Below are 12,398 nucleotides of genomic sequence, written 5' to 3'. Positions count from 1 at the left end.
CTGTCTGAGGCTTGCTTTACTTATGAGAACCTCCTTTCTAGCATTTGAGAACAGGATGCTCATCTCCAGTGGGCAAGCATACCACCCAGCAAGCTGTTCTGACACTGTAACGTCAGGCAACACTAGGTATGGAATGAGTCGAGGTGTCTGGAGTTGGGACCGTGCCCAGGGGTATTCACAAACCCTATTGAAGTGTTCTCCCTGTCTGGGAGGTATGATGTGCCAAAATCTGATAGTTATTGGCACTTTAAGCCATCATGCAAGGTCCTAGATATTGTTTCAGCTTCCCTGTGATGCTTCAGAATACTAGAGGGGTGATGAGGCTCTGTCCTCACAGAGAACACACAATTTGGCTTTGGAGTCTTTGCATAGTCTCTGACTCTTCCTTTCTGGTCAAGTTCCTGGTCCAGATGGAACTCCTCTGCCCCTACCCCGCCACTGCCAGCACAGCTGGTCTTCCCACCTTTGTCCTAGGCTGGCTGCTCTGTCTATAATGCCTGTCTTAACATTTGTAGCTTGCAAATCCTTTTTACTTTGTCTAAAACATTGCCCATCTTACCAAGTCCCTTCCTCTGTATCTGGGCTGAACCTGAAGTGCAGGCATTTTATTAACCAACCTGCAGAAAAGGGGCTGTTTGGTAAACACTTTCTCAAAGCCCTGTCAAGTTCCAATTGAGAGGCAGGAGTTGTCTACATGGTCCCTCAGCCCACCAGACACTGAAGTCAGCGCCAGGATCGCTCTTGGAGCCTTGTAGATCTGCCAGTGCATGGCATTGCCCTTCTAGGACACAGGGTCAGTTTTCTGTACAAGGTGATGAACCCTTGGCAGGAAGGGCCTGGTAGGTGCCCTACCAGGTTTAGAGCCCTGCTCAGTAACTCAAGCACCTAATGGTGCGGCTGTTACTTCAGCCCCCTAAATCTGTCTCAGCGGCCTTCTCTGGGACTACAGTGATCTTGCTCTAAGATCTTCAGCACCACTTGAGGGAAATGAAGCACCCTTTCCCTCCCAGTGGATAGCAGCAACGTACATGGATGGTATTTTCTGAAAGGATGGGGTAAGCCTCCCTAGGATCTCTGCAGCATGTTGTTTCTTCTGGCCACCACAGCAGAGCACCCCTCCCCACTTGCCTGGGGAATGTAGGAGCACAAGACTTGAGGTCCCTCCGCTGCCTTTCATTGTGTTTAGTGTTTGCTTCCATCTTTTCCAAAAAGCATTCTGAAGGAGTTTCTTAAAGAAGGAGCCTAATATTGTGTTGGATAAGGGAAGCCAGGTATGTGTGCCATGGAGTGGACAGGTTCCAGGTTCTCTGAAGCTACACCCGGGCTTCCTAGGATATGGTCCTTTGCTCCGTGTGAGGTGACATAGCTCATCTCCACATCTGGAAGTCTCACTTGGGTTTCCCAGGGAAGGTTCATGGGTTGAGGTGGACCCAGCACCAGAGAATCACAGCCCATCCCGGAATCCACACACCATTGGTTCTGAAGCCTTGAGTCTCTTCTCTCTAAGTGGCCCCCCTCCACGTTGAGGTCCTAGAGGGAATGCCTGCTTTTCTTCAAGCTGGGGATGCGCATCTGGGGTTTGGGTGGAGAGGGGTGGGCTGTCCATAAAGGTAGTCGGTCAAAGGTTAAGAGTCTGGTGCCTAATGATAGGTGATAGCAATATTCGGCATTGCAATCTAGGTACCTAGCTAGGCTTATGTCCCAGGAGTTGCTGGGACAGGCCATTTCTAAGGTAGGTCATAACCCCTCTCTACCCACCACCGAGATAGGCCACACCTTACGTACCTACCAGAGAAATCCATGCTCTTTAGTGCCCCTGAGTCCCCAGACCAGGCTCTGCTACATCTTAGTCAAGGCATCACTGCCACATACGTGTGCACACATTGCATGTGCTTCCAGCCTTTGTCAAGTCTTCATCCCTTAAATTCTTCCCACCAGTACAGGCTCAGATCACAGCCCCTTGGTTTTCATCCCACCATAGCTGCCCACTTTCTGCTTTGGCCTCTTCGGACAGGGTGAGCTTGGCTACCATCAACCTAGTTGAGCCTGGTTTTCAAGTTAGCCTCCAGACTCGTTAGAGGGGAAACAGCCCCAGAGAGCCTAAGCAGGTCTCACCAGCTCACAGCAGACATCTTGACCCCATTTCTTGTGCCTGGCCTCTAAGGGACACTTGCTAAAGCTGACCTGCCCCCTTTCCCTTCAGGTGCTACTGGGGGCCTAGTCCTCAGCCTTCTGCCTTCTCGTCCTGTGACAACTGAGGGTCCTAGCAGGCCATGCAGCTATGCCAAGGTATGGAATTCTACCCTCAATGGAGATGCTGGGGTATGGACAAACTGGTTTGTTCACCCCAGTTTGTTCTTGTCTTTGGAAGCCAGGCAAGGACTCTTCTCTAAGTGTCCCCAGAGGCCACCTTGTTCTGGGGCCTCTGATGCCCACATGCCTGAGAAGAGGAGGTGGGGCCCATCTTCCCCCATGAAGATTACACCCAAAGAGTTGTGTAGCTATGGAGTAGCTCCTGATGGGCTGGCTCTGCTGTCTTCTACTTCCTGGAATGTGGGCGAGTAGCTGGCATATGTGTTTCCTCTGTAGCCATATGACTGTAGGACCCTGAGTAATGGCAGTAAAATCCATTAGCCAACAGCTAGGCCCTGGCCAGGCTTTGAACTCTCCAAAGGCTCTAAGGAGATTTGAGGGAGGGGCTAGGAGATGGAAGATGGGGCCCCTATGACTTTCTCATATCCCTAAAGAGATTATGGTTCTTGCCAGCATTTTGCTAGCTCCTGTTATTCTAGTACAGTATGAAGAAACTGAGGCTGGGGTCCATCACTAAGGTCACACAGAGTCAGGGCTAGATTCAATTCTAGCAGCTTGAAGCTGGGCATAGTGGCACACACTTTTAATCCCAATATTCAAGAAGCAGAAACAAGTGGATCTTCTGCGAGTTCAAGGCCTGTCTGGTACAGAGTTCTTGGGCCCCAGGTCATGCTTGCCTTTTCCTGTCTGCTAGAAGTGCTGTCTGTGAAATGCTGGCCAGGAAAAGCAAAGGGACAGGTACCTATCGTCCCACACTGAGCCTAAAGAAGGGCTTCCTGGAAGAGGCACTTTCTAGGCACTCTACACTGCTGGGAGTTCTGAGAACCCGACCTAGTTCCTACACTCAGCACTAGGGGGCAGCAGCGAACCAGCAGGCCAGTAGCATGTCTGACATGACCAATATCTGACTGTCAGTGAGAAGTACAGTGAGTGCACACCATCTGAGTACCCCTTTAGGAGAAATGAAGCCGTCGTGGGTATCTGCAAACAGACCTAGGGGTATCTGTAAAGCTCCACAGTAGGAAAGATGCCTCTGGGTTCCTAGGTGACTCCTAGGGTCCAGAGCGGGAGGAGTTCAGCCAGTACCCAATTGCTTTAGCAAGGCCAGGCATTGACCTGAACCTGTGAAGTGACACAGCAAAACTTCCAAGGGCTGCCCGTTTCTCTTCTACTTTTAATGTTGGACTGGAATTCAGATCACTTCCCCACCACCTAACAAGGTCTAATTGTGCTTACAGCAGACACAGGAAACCCAGAGACACTGTTTGCTGAGCTCTTCCTGTCTTTGGTATGTCAGGGGCAGCCTGATAGACACTGTGCCTCTGCTGACCAAAGGGTTTAGCCTAGTTGCTTAGGGACCAGGCTAGATCCTGTGTCCACCACAACTTGTGCAGCTGGGGTCCCATGGAATTGCATTTGGTTCTCACCTCCCGGATGTTAGATGTTGATGCCCTGTGGTGGCCTTTCCCTCCTTGGATCCCACATTCTCCACCCCTGCTGGTACCTCAGCTGAGGTCCCAGCCTAGCCCTGTGGACTTATTAATCCCCTCCTTGATGCTTTTTCACCAGCATTCCTATATGTCTTGATGTCTAGCCCCAAGCTGTGCCCTACTCAGGCCATTGAAGTTGCCCTCTGGCCTCTGCCAGTTTTCCCTGATGGGCCGCCTCAGCACAGCTCAGTTTGCCTCTTCCATTAGTGCTATGCTCCTGGATCCACCCATGATGAAGGTCAGTGCCTGGGTCCTTCCGACCTGCATGGCTAGGCAAGTCCTAGCTCTGACTAGCCTGGTTTCCCAACGCCCACACAACCTGAGACCCAGAGTGTTTGGTGAGTGAAACGAGAGATGCTAAGAGTCAGTGGTGATGAGGCAGGGCCTCATGAGGCCCAACCTCAGTAAAGCTTGACAGGCCTCTGGGGAGAGAAAGGACCCCATCACACCAGTAGTCAATCAAGGCAGCATTAGGGCCTCCACTCCCTTGTGACCCTGCACCTTGGGCCTCCAGAGACTCTAGCATGAACCCGGTGGGGCTGAGGTGGGGACTGCCTGGGTTCCCCATGCAGAAGCCTTTCAGGTACAGGTGAAGCAAGTCTCTTCCGAGGCCTAGAGGGCCAGCAGCGTGGGAGGAGGGCTAGGAGCCACAGTGGGTTTGGGCATGGCCTCTCACTGCAATATTGATGGCCCGTCAGTGCAGCCCTGATTCCTGTGCTTTCAGTTAAAAGGTTTCTGTTGTTGTAGCTTATGCAGTTGCTCTGTTGCTATGGAAACATGACATCAAAATGACGTTTCCCGTTTAAAAGCTTTTAACTAAATTCCTGCCTGTCAGATGTAGGCCCCATTTTGAGCGCGGAGCTGCCTCGAGCGAGCGAGTGAACGAGTGCATTGCCTCTCGCCCATGGTGCGCTGGCCAGGCCTGAGGCCCTGCCTGAGTGCCATCCTTAACCCTGCAGGTGCCTCCAGCATGGCAGCAGCCGAAGTGCCCAGCTACCTTGTGTCTCCTCAGACGGAAAAGCATCGGCGGGCCCGCAACTGGACAGACGCAGAGATGCGTGGCCTCATGCTGGTCTGGGAGGAGTTTTTCGATGAGCTCAAGCAGACCAAGCGCAATGCCAAGGTGTACGAGAAGATGGCCAGCAAGCTCTTCGAGATGACTGGGGAGCGACGACTAGGCGAGGAGATCAAGATCAAAATCACCAACATGACCTTCCAGTACAGGTGGGCACGCAGGATGGTTATGGGAGCGTCCAGGCAGGTTGCTCTGTTCTTGGCCACTTCATGACCTGAGGCAGGGAGGGTGTATATGGCTTGGAATGGATGGTCCCCCTGTAGGCTAGAGCCCCACTGGGCAAGATGACCTTCAAAAACCATTTATGCAGCCTCCCGCTGGGAAAATGGGGAAACTGAGGCCCATAAGCAGAAAACTGGTCCTAAACTCTCAAGTGGCAAGGCTGGGAATGTCCTCAACTCAACTTCCTGGACTAGGGCTGGAGCCACACCATTATGAGGAGGGTTCTAGACCTGCCTCCTGCCTGCCATGATACCTCAGAGGCAGGTGTCGCATAAGCAGCACCAGGCCTGAAGGCCTTGCTTCCTGAACTGGGACTTCAGGCCACCAGTTGGTCTTGGTTTCACAGTACCCAAGTTAAGCAGGGTATGGGGTCCCTTGTCTCATGAAAGGAAACCGAAGCTTTAGTCAAAAGGAGGCTTGACTCCCAGGCCTGGCTAATCTCGATGCCCTGAGACTTTGACTGCTAAGTGAACCCCTGCCATGTGCCTAGGGCCACCCTTAGGGTTGGTGAGAGAGGTATTTCTGGGGCTGCCCAGGCAGCACAAAACTCTGGCCTGGGGACTCCCCATATAGGTCTCTGACTTCGCTGCATCTCAGTTTGACTGTCCTAGCATGCAGCTGAAGGAGAGCTTGGAGGGAACTGGTACGAAGGCCTGGATCATCCAGGAGGGGACAGCTGTGGTGGGCATGACCTCTCTGGAAAGTCAAATGCAAGGCAGGGATCATGGGTGGGATGGAGATTATGGACGCATTGAGAAAGTGGTGGATGGCACGAAGGTCATGGTATAAAGTGAGGCTCTTATGAGGGGAGTGTCCCTGTAGGGGTGGGAAGCTGTCGAGGGAGGAGAGTTGTTAAGAGTACTTCCCCAAATGGCAGAGGAGACAGGCTGGGCCTGGGGCTGCCTAAGAGCCTGTTGAGATGGGAGGTACTGTCCCGAGGGCCTCACAAACATACTAGTAGTTGATCTGGTGAGGTGGGCAGATAGAGAGGCTGGTGGAGACCTCGCCCTGTGTGCATATCTGCAAGGGGCTCAGCCAAACTCCATGGAAGAGAGCTACCCTTGTAGGTGAAGTGATGCCCCAAGAAAGAGAAGGGAGTCCTCCCAGGCCCTGGCCTGACACAGAGGCCCAGTAAGACCTTGGACAGACCATGACGTCCTGAAGCTCCATTTCTAACTGCTGATTTGACTTCTAAGGGCTGGGGAAGAAGTGAAAGGGTCTCAAGCCTGGCTTGTCTATGGCTCATTACTGACCCCAGCGCTGACCCCAGCAGAGCCTATGAGCCAAAACCTGCAGCTGCAGCAGCTGCGTAGGCCTGCTGGCATGGGTCACTTAGTGTAAGGGATGTTAAATTTAAGCCTGTCTTAGCAAGAGGGAGCTGAGAGGCAAGTGTGCTGCTGCAGGAACAGTCATGAACACATGAAGACAGCAGCCAGGCCTGGCTTACTCACTCCCATGCGCACCCCAGTGCTGGGTGAGGGAGGTGGGAGGCACTCCTGGCTGTTTTCCTTAGCCTCTCTTTGACTTGGTGGCTCCTAGTGTCTAACTGTATTATTCATTATTTATCTTGAAAGTCTCCCCTAGAGTCCTAGGGGAGGGATTCTGTCTCCATTCCTAGAGAGATGGTTGTGAGCCAAGGAGACTCGGAAGATGAGGATACATGGAAGGGACAGCCACTGCAGTCCGGGAGTAGGAGGCATAGCATTTTAGTTTAGGAAGCACATGCTGACCATGGCTCCTCATTACTGGCCAGTTCTTTATCCATCCATTCCTAACCCCTTCATGGCATAGTCTTTTTTTTTTTTCTGGAGCTCTTTATATATTAAGGTTTTAGTTTAAAAGAAAGTCTGAACAGGTAGCTAGGTTTCATGGAATGTGATTTGTTGGAATGCCACATGAACCCCCCCCCCCCCCACACACACACACACGTCTGGAGACAGGGTTTCCCCATTTCTCCAATGAGTGGGCTGGCTTAAGTGGAGCAGAACTGGGGGGTCCCTGCAAAGGAGGGGGCTGGGTAGACAGCTGACATGGCACCAGTGGTTATAGTAATAAACTTGACTTCCCCTAACCCCCCCACCCCCACCGCCCACCCCCACCCCTGGTGGCTTGATGGTTCTCCCGCTGTTCATCCAGAGCAGTCTGTATCCTGTCCTGCGTGACCTGTATCTGCTTTCTAATGCTGTTACTCTATGTGGTGGAGGTCTCCAGACCCTTGATGCTATCCCCCAAGGCCAGCCTCTGCTATGGCTGACCACAGCCTGTCCTGAGAACAGCCTCGTGTCATTGGCCAAGCCTGTGTTGGGGGCTCATTCAGCCACCTGTCTATCTTCAGGGTCCAGTGGGACTAGGGTCAGCCCTAGCAGAGAATCTCATATGGGCCCAAGGTGGCCCTGAGGGCTGGAATATTCCTGACCACTCTGCCTGTAGCCTCTCTCCATGCAGACCAGAACTATCCAGCCAGTCTGTGTCCTTGTCTTCCCAGGGAGTGGCTGAGGACAGGGATGAAACAGTCCTCTCAGTGAGCAGGACGCATCCATGGGAGAAGACAGGTCTTGGGGGCATTGGCCACACTGATCAGACCTCCGGCTTTGACACTAGTAGAGAAGGGGTATCAAGCAATGTGAGATGGCACTGGTCACCCAGCCCCACAGTCTCTGGTCAGGCTGTAGGTTAGAGAGCTAGGTCAGGCTTAGCTCAATGGCAGATGGCAGCAGCATTACCTTCCTGATAGGTTCATCTGAGGAAGATGTTGGAGCCTGGTCTCTTACCAGGCTTTATTTTATAAAAACCTCCTCTTTAGCCTTGTTCAGGGTTTACTTTTCATCCCCGTTTTGCTAACATAAAACATAAAGGCTCAGAGAGGTTAACGAACCTGTCCAACATCACACTGTGTGTGCAAGATACAGGCTCAGAGCTGTGAGTATTGTTTTTCTGTGGCTTGCTGACACCTCCCCTGGCAGCACCTTTGTAGAATACAACTGCTGCTTGGCCGTTTCTTCTAAGTCTGTATCTTATACACAGTCTCATCGCCGCAGGTTAACTTACAGAAAAAGCTCTCAGTTCACAGAAGTGAGTTTAGAACCCATAGAGGAGCAGAGGCCACAGGAACCAGCCCCAAGCTCCCAACACCTGTGGCTGCCCTTGCTCATGCTTGGGTTTCCTTTCTGATGCCCAAAGGCTGTGCAGGCCCCAGTGTCTCTCTACCGTCTGTCCAGTGACACAGGGCCCCTAGATAGAGCCTGGCTGAGTTTGCTAGCTGAGAGTGGCTCCCGCCTGTGTCACGGGACTCCATCTGGGGACCTAGACCCCTTGCGTGCCCTCTGCCCAGGGGCCAGGCAGGATAGGTCGCACCTGCTGTTTCTCACCTCGGCTCTTGTGTCTCTCGTTTCAGGAAATTAAAATGCATGACAGATAGCGAGTCCGTCCCGCCGGACTGGCCCTATTACCTAGCCATTGATAGGATTCTGGCCAAGGTCCCTGAGTCCTGTGAGGGCAAACTGCCGGATGGCCAGCAGCCGGGGCCCTCCACGTCCCAGACCGAGGCGTCCCTGTCGCCGTCTGCTAAGTCCACCCCTCTGTACTTACCGTATACCCAGTGCTCCTATGAAGGCCGCTTCGAGGACGATCGCTCCGACAGCTCCTCCAGCTTACTGTCCCTTAAGTTCAGGTAGTGTGCGTTCTCTGTTCCTCTCCTCACCCAGCACTGCCTTGGCCACCTCCGTTCCCTGCCCCATCCCCAGACGGGGCCAAGGCTTCAGTGCTCAGAGCTAGGGGCTGGCAGTGGCGTAGTGTGTGTCCTCCCCCCTGACTGGCCATAGCTGTGTGCCTTGTCCAGGGCCAGGTCAGCAAGGGCTCTAGTGCCAGCGGACAGGTGGGGCTTGTCCAAAGCTCCATTGCTTCTTACCTGCATGGAAAGTTCTTTGACCTCTCTGACCTCTGTCTCCTACCATAAAATGGGGATAAATCAATACTCCTTAAGGAGAGAAGACACAGAGCCAGGCACCAAGCATGTCCTCCCTGCCTGCCAAACCTCAACATTGGCTGGGCCTCACCTCAGTAACAGGTCCTTTCAGCATGGAGATGTAGGTATGCACCTCCTAAGCAGTGAGGGGGCCAGGGTTATCTGTCCTCTCTGTTGTCACACTCAAGGCCTGTATTGGCCACAAGCCTGTGCCTGCAAGATACTCATAGAACCTCTGAGAGTTGGGGGACAATTAAGAGACATCCCATGGCTTTAGACCATGGAGTCCAGAAACTTCTGAGGAGGGGATGTTTAGGATGGGTTTCCAAGATAAAAGAGGAGTCAGGCAGTTGAAGAAACTAGGAAATGTAGCTTTGAGTTACGGACCTTCAAGCCTACAGCAGGTAGGGTAGGGAAGGTATCTCCATGGTGGTCTATGAACCTAATGTCCCTAGGGTGGGGGCCATCTGCTTAATTCGCCCAGTAAGCCCTTCCCCAGAGGGAATTTCTCACTGAAGGGCCCAGACAAAGTCTGTCTTTACTAGAGCCAGACCAGGCTAGCAGAGAAGCATGAGATTTATGGCCAATTGTTCCTATGGCTTACTGAGCCCAGTTCCCAGGCACAGCTGCCTGGGGCTCTGTCCCCAAGACTGGCTGATCACCCACTCTGCTCAGAACACAGCACAGGCCAGGCACTGGCAGCTACCAGAATAGGCCTAGGGGTCTGGTAAGCTTGTACAGCTCCCTGCTGCTCAGCAAAAGCTTTTAGACTGACAGAGAGCACCCATGGGACATCTCCTAGGGAGGAACCCAGATGGCCTCTCTTTCCGTCTGTCTCTCTCTCTCTGTCACACACACACACACACACACACAGGTGCGCGTGCGTGTGCGCGCGCATGCGCGTGCGCCCTGTCCCACCAAAGGCATACTTAGAGATTGGGCTCAAGGTAGTCCTTCATTCTGAACTCATTTTGTTGTCTGTCACAGGCCAGTGGGGGCTACAGACTTCACTTCCCTTAAGAGAATCAAGTGTCACACACTGCCCAGCCTTGTGCTCCCTTGGGCACCCTCCTCCAGCCCAGTGGGTCTGGGGTGCTGTCAGGGCTGTGTGCCCACACAGTCCATACTCTGGGATGTGGATGGTCTTGGGGCTGCCTGCCTGCTATCCCACAAGCTAGCATTGGCTGGCACCTTCTGCTTGCTATCTATCTGTCTGTCTATCTATCTGTCTGTCTATCTATCTATCTATCTATCTATCTATCTATCTATCTATCTCTGTCTGCTATGTGAGCTCTGAGCCCTCCTCACCTCTGTGAGCAGAGACCTGAGTCATACACAGGGGCTCAGTGACCTGGTTTGTCCAGTAGGGCGTTTGGGAAGGTCTGATGGCCCTCACGTCCCAGGCCCTGTGACAAGCTCATCTCTCTCCCACAGGTCAGAGGAACGTCCTGTGAAGAAACGCAAGGTGCGGAGCTGTCACCTACAGAAAAAGAAGCTGCGGCTACTGGAGGCCATGCTGGAGGAGCAGCGCCGGCTGAGCCGTGCCATGGAGGAGACGTGCCGAGAGGTGCGCCGTGTGCTGGACCAGCAGAACATCTTGCAGGTTCAGAGCCTGCAGCTTCAGGAGCGCATGATGAGCCTGCTGGAGAAGATCATCGCCAAGTCCAACGTCTAGGCCAAGGAGAGGGTGCCAGGTGCCGCACAGTCTGTCTGGAGACCCACCCAGGCTCAGGGCCCCGCCTACCCAGCCAGGGTTCCAGGAAGGGGACAGGCTTCAGTCTGGCCTCTGAGCTTCCCTGAAGGGCTTTCCAGGACCCCAGTGGCCCTGGGAGACCTTAGGACCCCCATTTCCAGCATTAATGCCAGGGACTCCAGGGCAACGCCTAGTGAGAAGATTCCAGAATCCACTCTCCAGTATAGTCACTTCCATGATACTTGAAACAGCTTTTGATATTAAACATACTTTCTGTTGTTTCCTGGAAGCTGACTGTGCTCTCTCTGGTGTGGAGGGGAAAGGGACATGCTAGCTGGGACAATTGGCCTCTGCAGACAAAAGCAAATGCCATAAGTCAGAGACAGGTTGTGGGGTCTTTGCTCCCCAGGGTCTGTAGCATCTGCCCTAACTACCCAGTTACCACAGTACTAACCCAATCCACTCACCCACTGGTCATCTGTTTGAAGTTCCATGTTAGCACAGGATCCATGCTGACTGAAGTGCTCATGCTCTCCAAAGGCCTGTTGCTGTGGGTCCTGGTAGCGGTGGCATGCATGCTAAGTGAGGCACAGGTCCTGCCTTTATGGCAGCAGAGAAGTACTAGCCAATGGTGGTGAGTGCTGGAGGGAAAAGTTGAGCCTATGACAGAAGGAACCAGATTCAAGTAGAGCTAGGAAGAGCACCCACACACAGGGAACAACAGCCCTTGCAAACACCCAGGGGGACCTGTTGCCAGCAGCCAGGTCACCCAGAGCTGTGCACTTCTGGAAGAAGTTTGTGTTTTCTCTAAGCTTGTTGGGAGTGTTTCAGCCTGGCATTTTACCATATAAAAGACTCTTCAAAGCTAGGATCCCCTCAGCTGAATATCCATAGTATCATGGCCAAGCTTGGGCTTTTTCACAGAGGCCACAGGGGAGACTGGAAGCAAGCCTGGCTGACTCACCCTCTGGAGCCAGGCCAGTTGCAGCCCCAGGGGACCAGATTCAGTGGAGATGGGTCAGGTGCTTATGTGTTTCAGTTTGCCCTGAGATTTGGAGTGTTCCTCTGAAGTCAGAGGGGATAGCAGGGCTTCACCAGGCAGCTGCTAATCACCCTGATGGGAGAGTGCTAGCTCTGATGACTCTTCAATAATAGTCATCCAGGCATGAGAGAGAGAGAGAGAGAGAGAGAGAGAGAGAGAGAGAGAGAGAGAGAGAGAGAGAGAGAGAGGCTGTGTGTCTGTGTCACCAGATGGTGACACCAGGCTGCCTATGGAAGGGCTGCATGTTCTATATAGCTGAGGCAGAGTAGCAGGCACTGTCTACTTTGATCTGAGCTCTAAGTCCCTCTGCCACACATAGGGCTCCTGAGTCCATGTCCTGTGGACTCTACATTTTGCTGGCAACCACAGGCAGTAGAAAACATTCACATAGTGGTACAGATGGAGCACTTGTCCATGTCTGTGGTGTAAATTAAGCAAAGTGTAAGCTGCCTATTCGATGTTCCTGTATCCCTAACGTGGAAGAGATCAAATAGTTGGTTCTTGGGCATCAGTGCAACTAACTACAGCACTCTCCCGGAAAACAGCTGGATGGCTCCAGGAAGATAGAGAACTCAGGTGCATGTGCTACTTGAGAGCCA

The 12,398-nt window shown here is 52.9% G+C and overlaps 1 protein-coding gene across 2 annotated transcripts; it reads left to right on the top strand.

Moving 5' to 3' along the window:
* Positions 1–2,018: 2,018 nt before the first annotated feature.
* Msantd1 (Myb/SANT DNA binding domain containing 1) lies at positions 2,019–11,066 on the top strand. 2 transcript variants are annotated; one of them, XM_051200364.1, is made up of 4 exons: positions 2,019–2,289; positions 4,763–5,027; positions 8,495–8,770; positions 10,499–11,066. In XM_051200364.1, exons 1-4 carry the CDS (start codon positions 2,274–2,276, stop codon positions 10,737–10,739), a joined length of 798 nt encoding a protein of 265 aa, XP_051056321.1. In that variant the 5' UTR covers positions 2,019–2,273; the 3' UTR covers positions 10,740–11,066. The 2 variants fall into 2 exon arrangements, with proteins under 2 accessions (XP_051056321.1, XP_051056320.1); XM_051200363.1 differs by lacking the exon at positions 2,019–2,289 and having other exon boundaries at positions 4,348–5,027; positions 10,499–11,065.
* Positions 11,067–12,398: the final 1,332 nt, after the last annotated feature.

This window comes from Phodopus roborovskii, unplaced genomic scaffold (genome assembly GCF_943737965.1).
Source record: "Phodopus roborovskii unplaced genomic scaffold, PHOROB, whole genome shotgun sequence".
NCBI classification, from domain to species: Eukaryota; Metazoa; Chordata; class Mammalia; order Rodentia; family Cricetidae; genus Phodopus; species Phodopus roborovskii.
The sequence above is the reverse complement of the archived record's forward strand: the minus strand, read 5'-3'. Positions and strand labels throughout refer to the sequence as shown.

Excerpts from the sequence above, each read along its gene's own strand:
- Msantd1 (XM_051200363.1), top strand. The coding sequence starts at position 4,708 with ATGGTGCGCTGGCCAGGCCTGAGGCCCTGCCTGAGTGCCATCCTTAAC. Across the intron at positions 5,028-8,494 it reads AACATGACCTTCCAGTACAG|GAAATTAAAATGCATGACAG; the intron begins GTGGGCACGCAG and ends CTCTCGTTTCAG. Across the intron at positions 8,771-10,498 it reads TTACTGTCCCTTAAGTTCAG|GTCAGAGGAACGTCCTGTGA; the intron begins GTAGTGTGCGTT and ends TCTCTCCCACAG.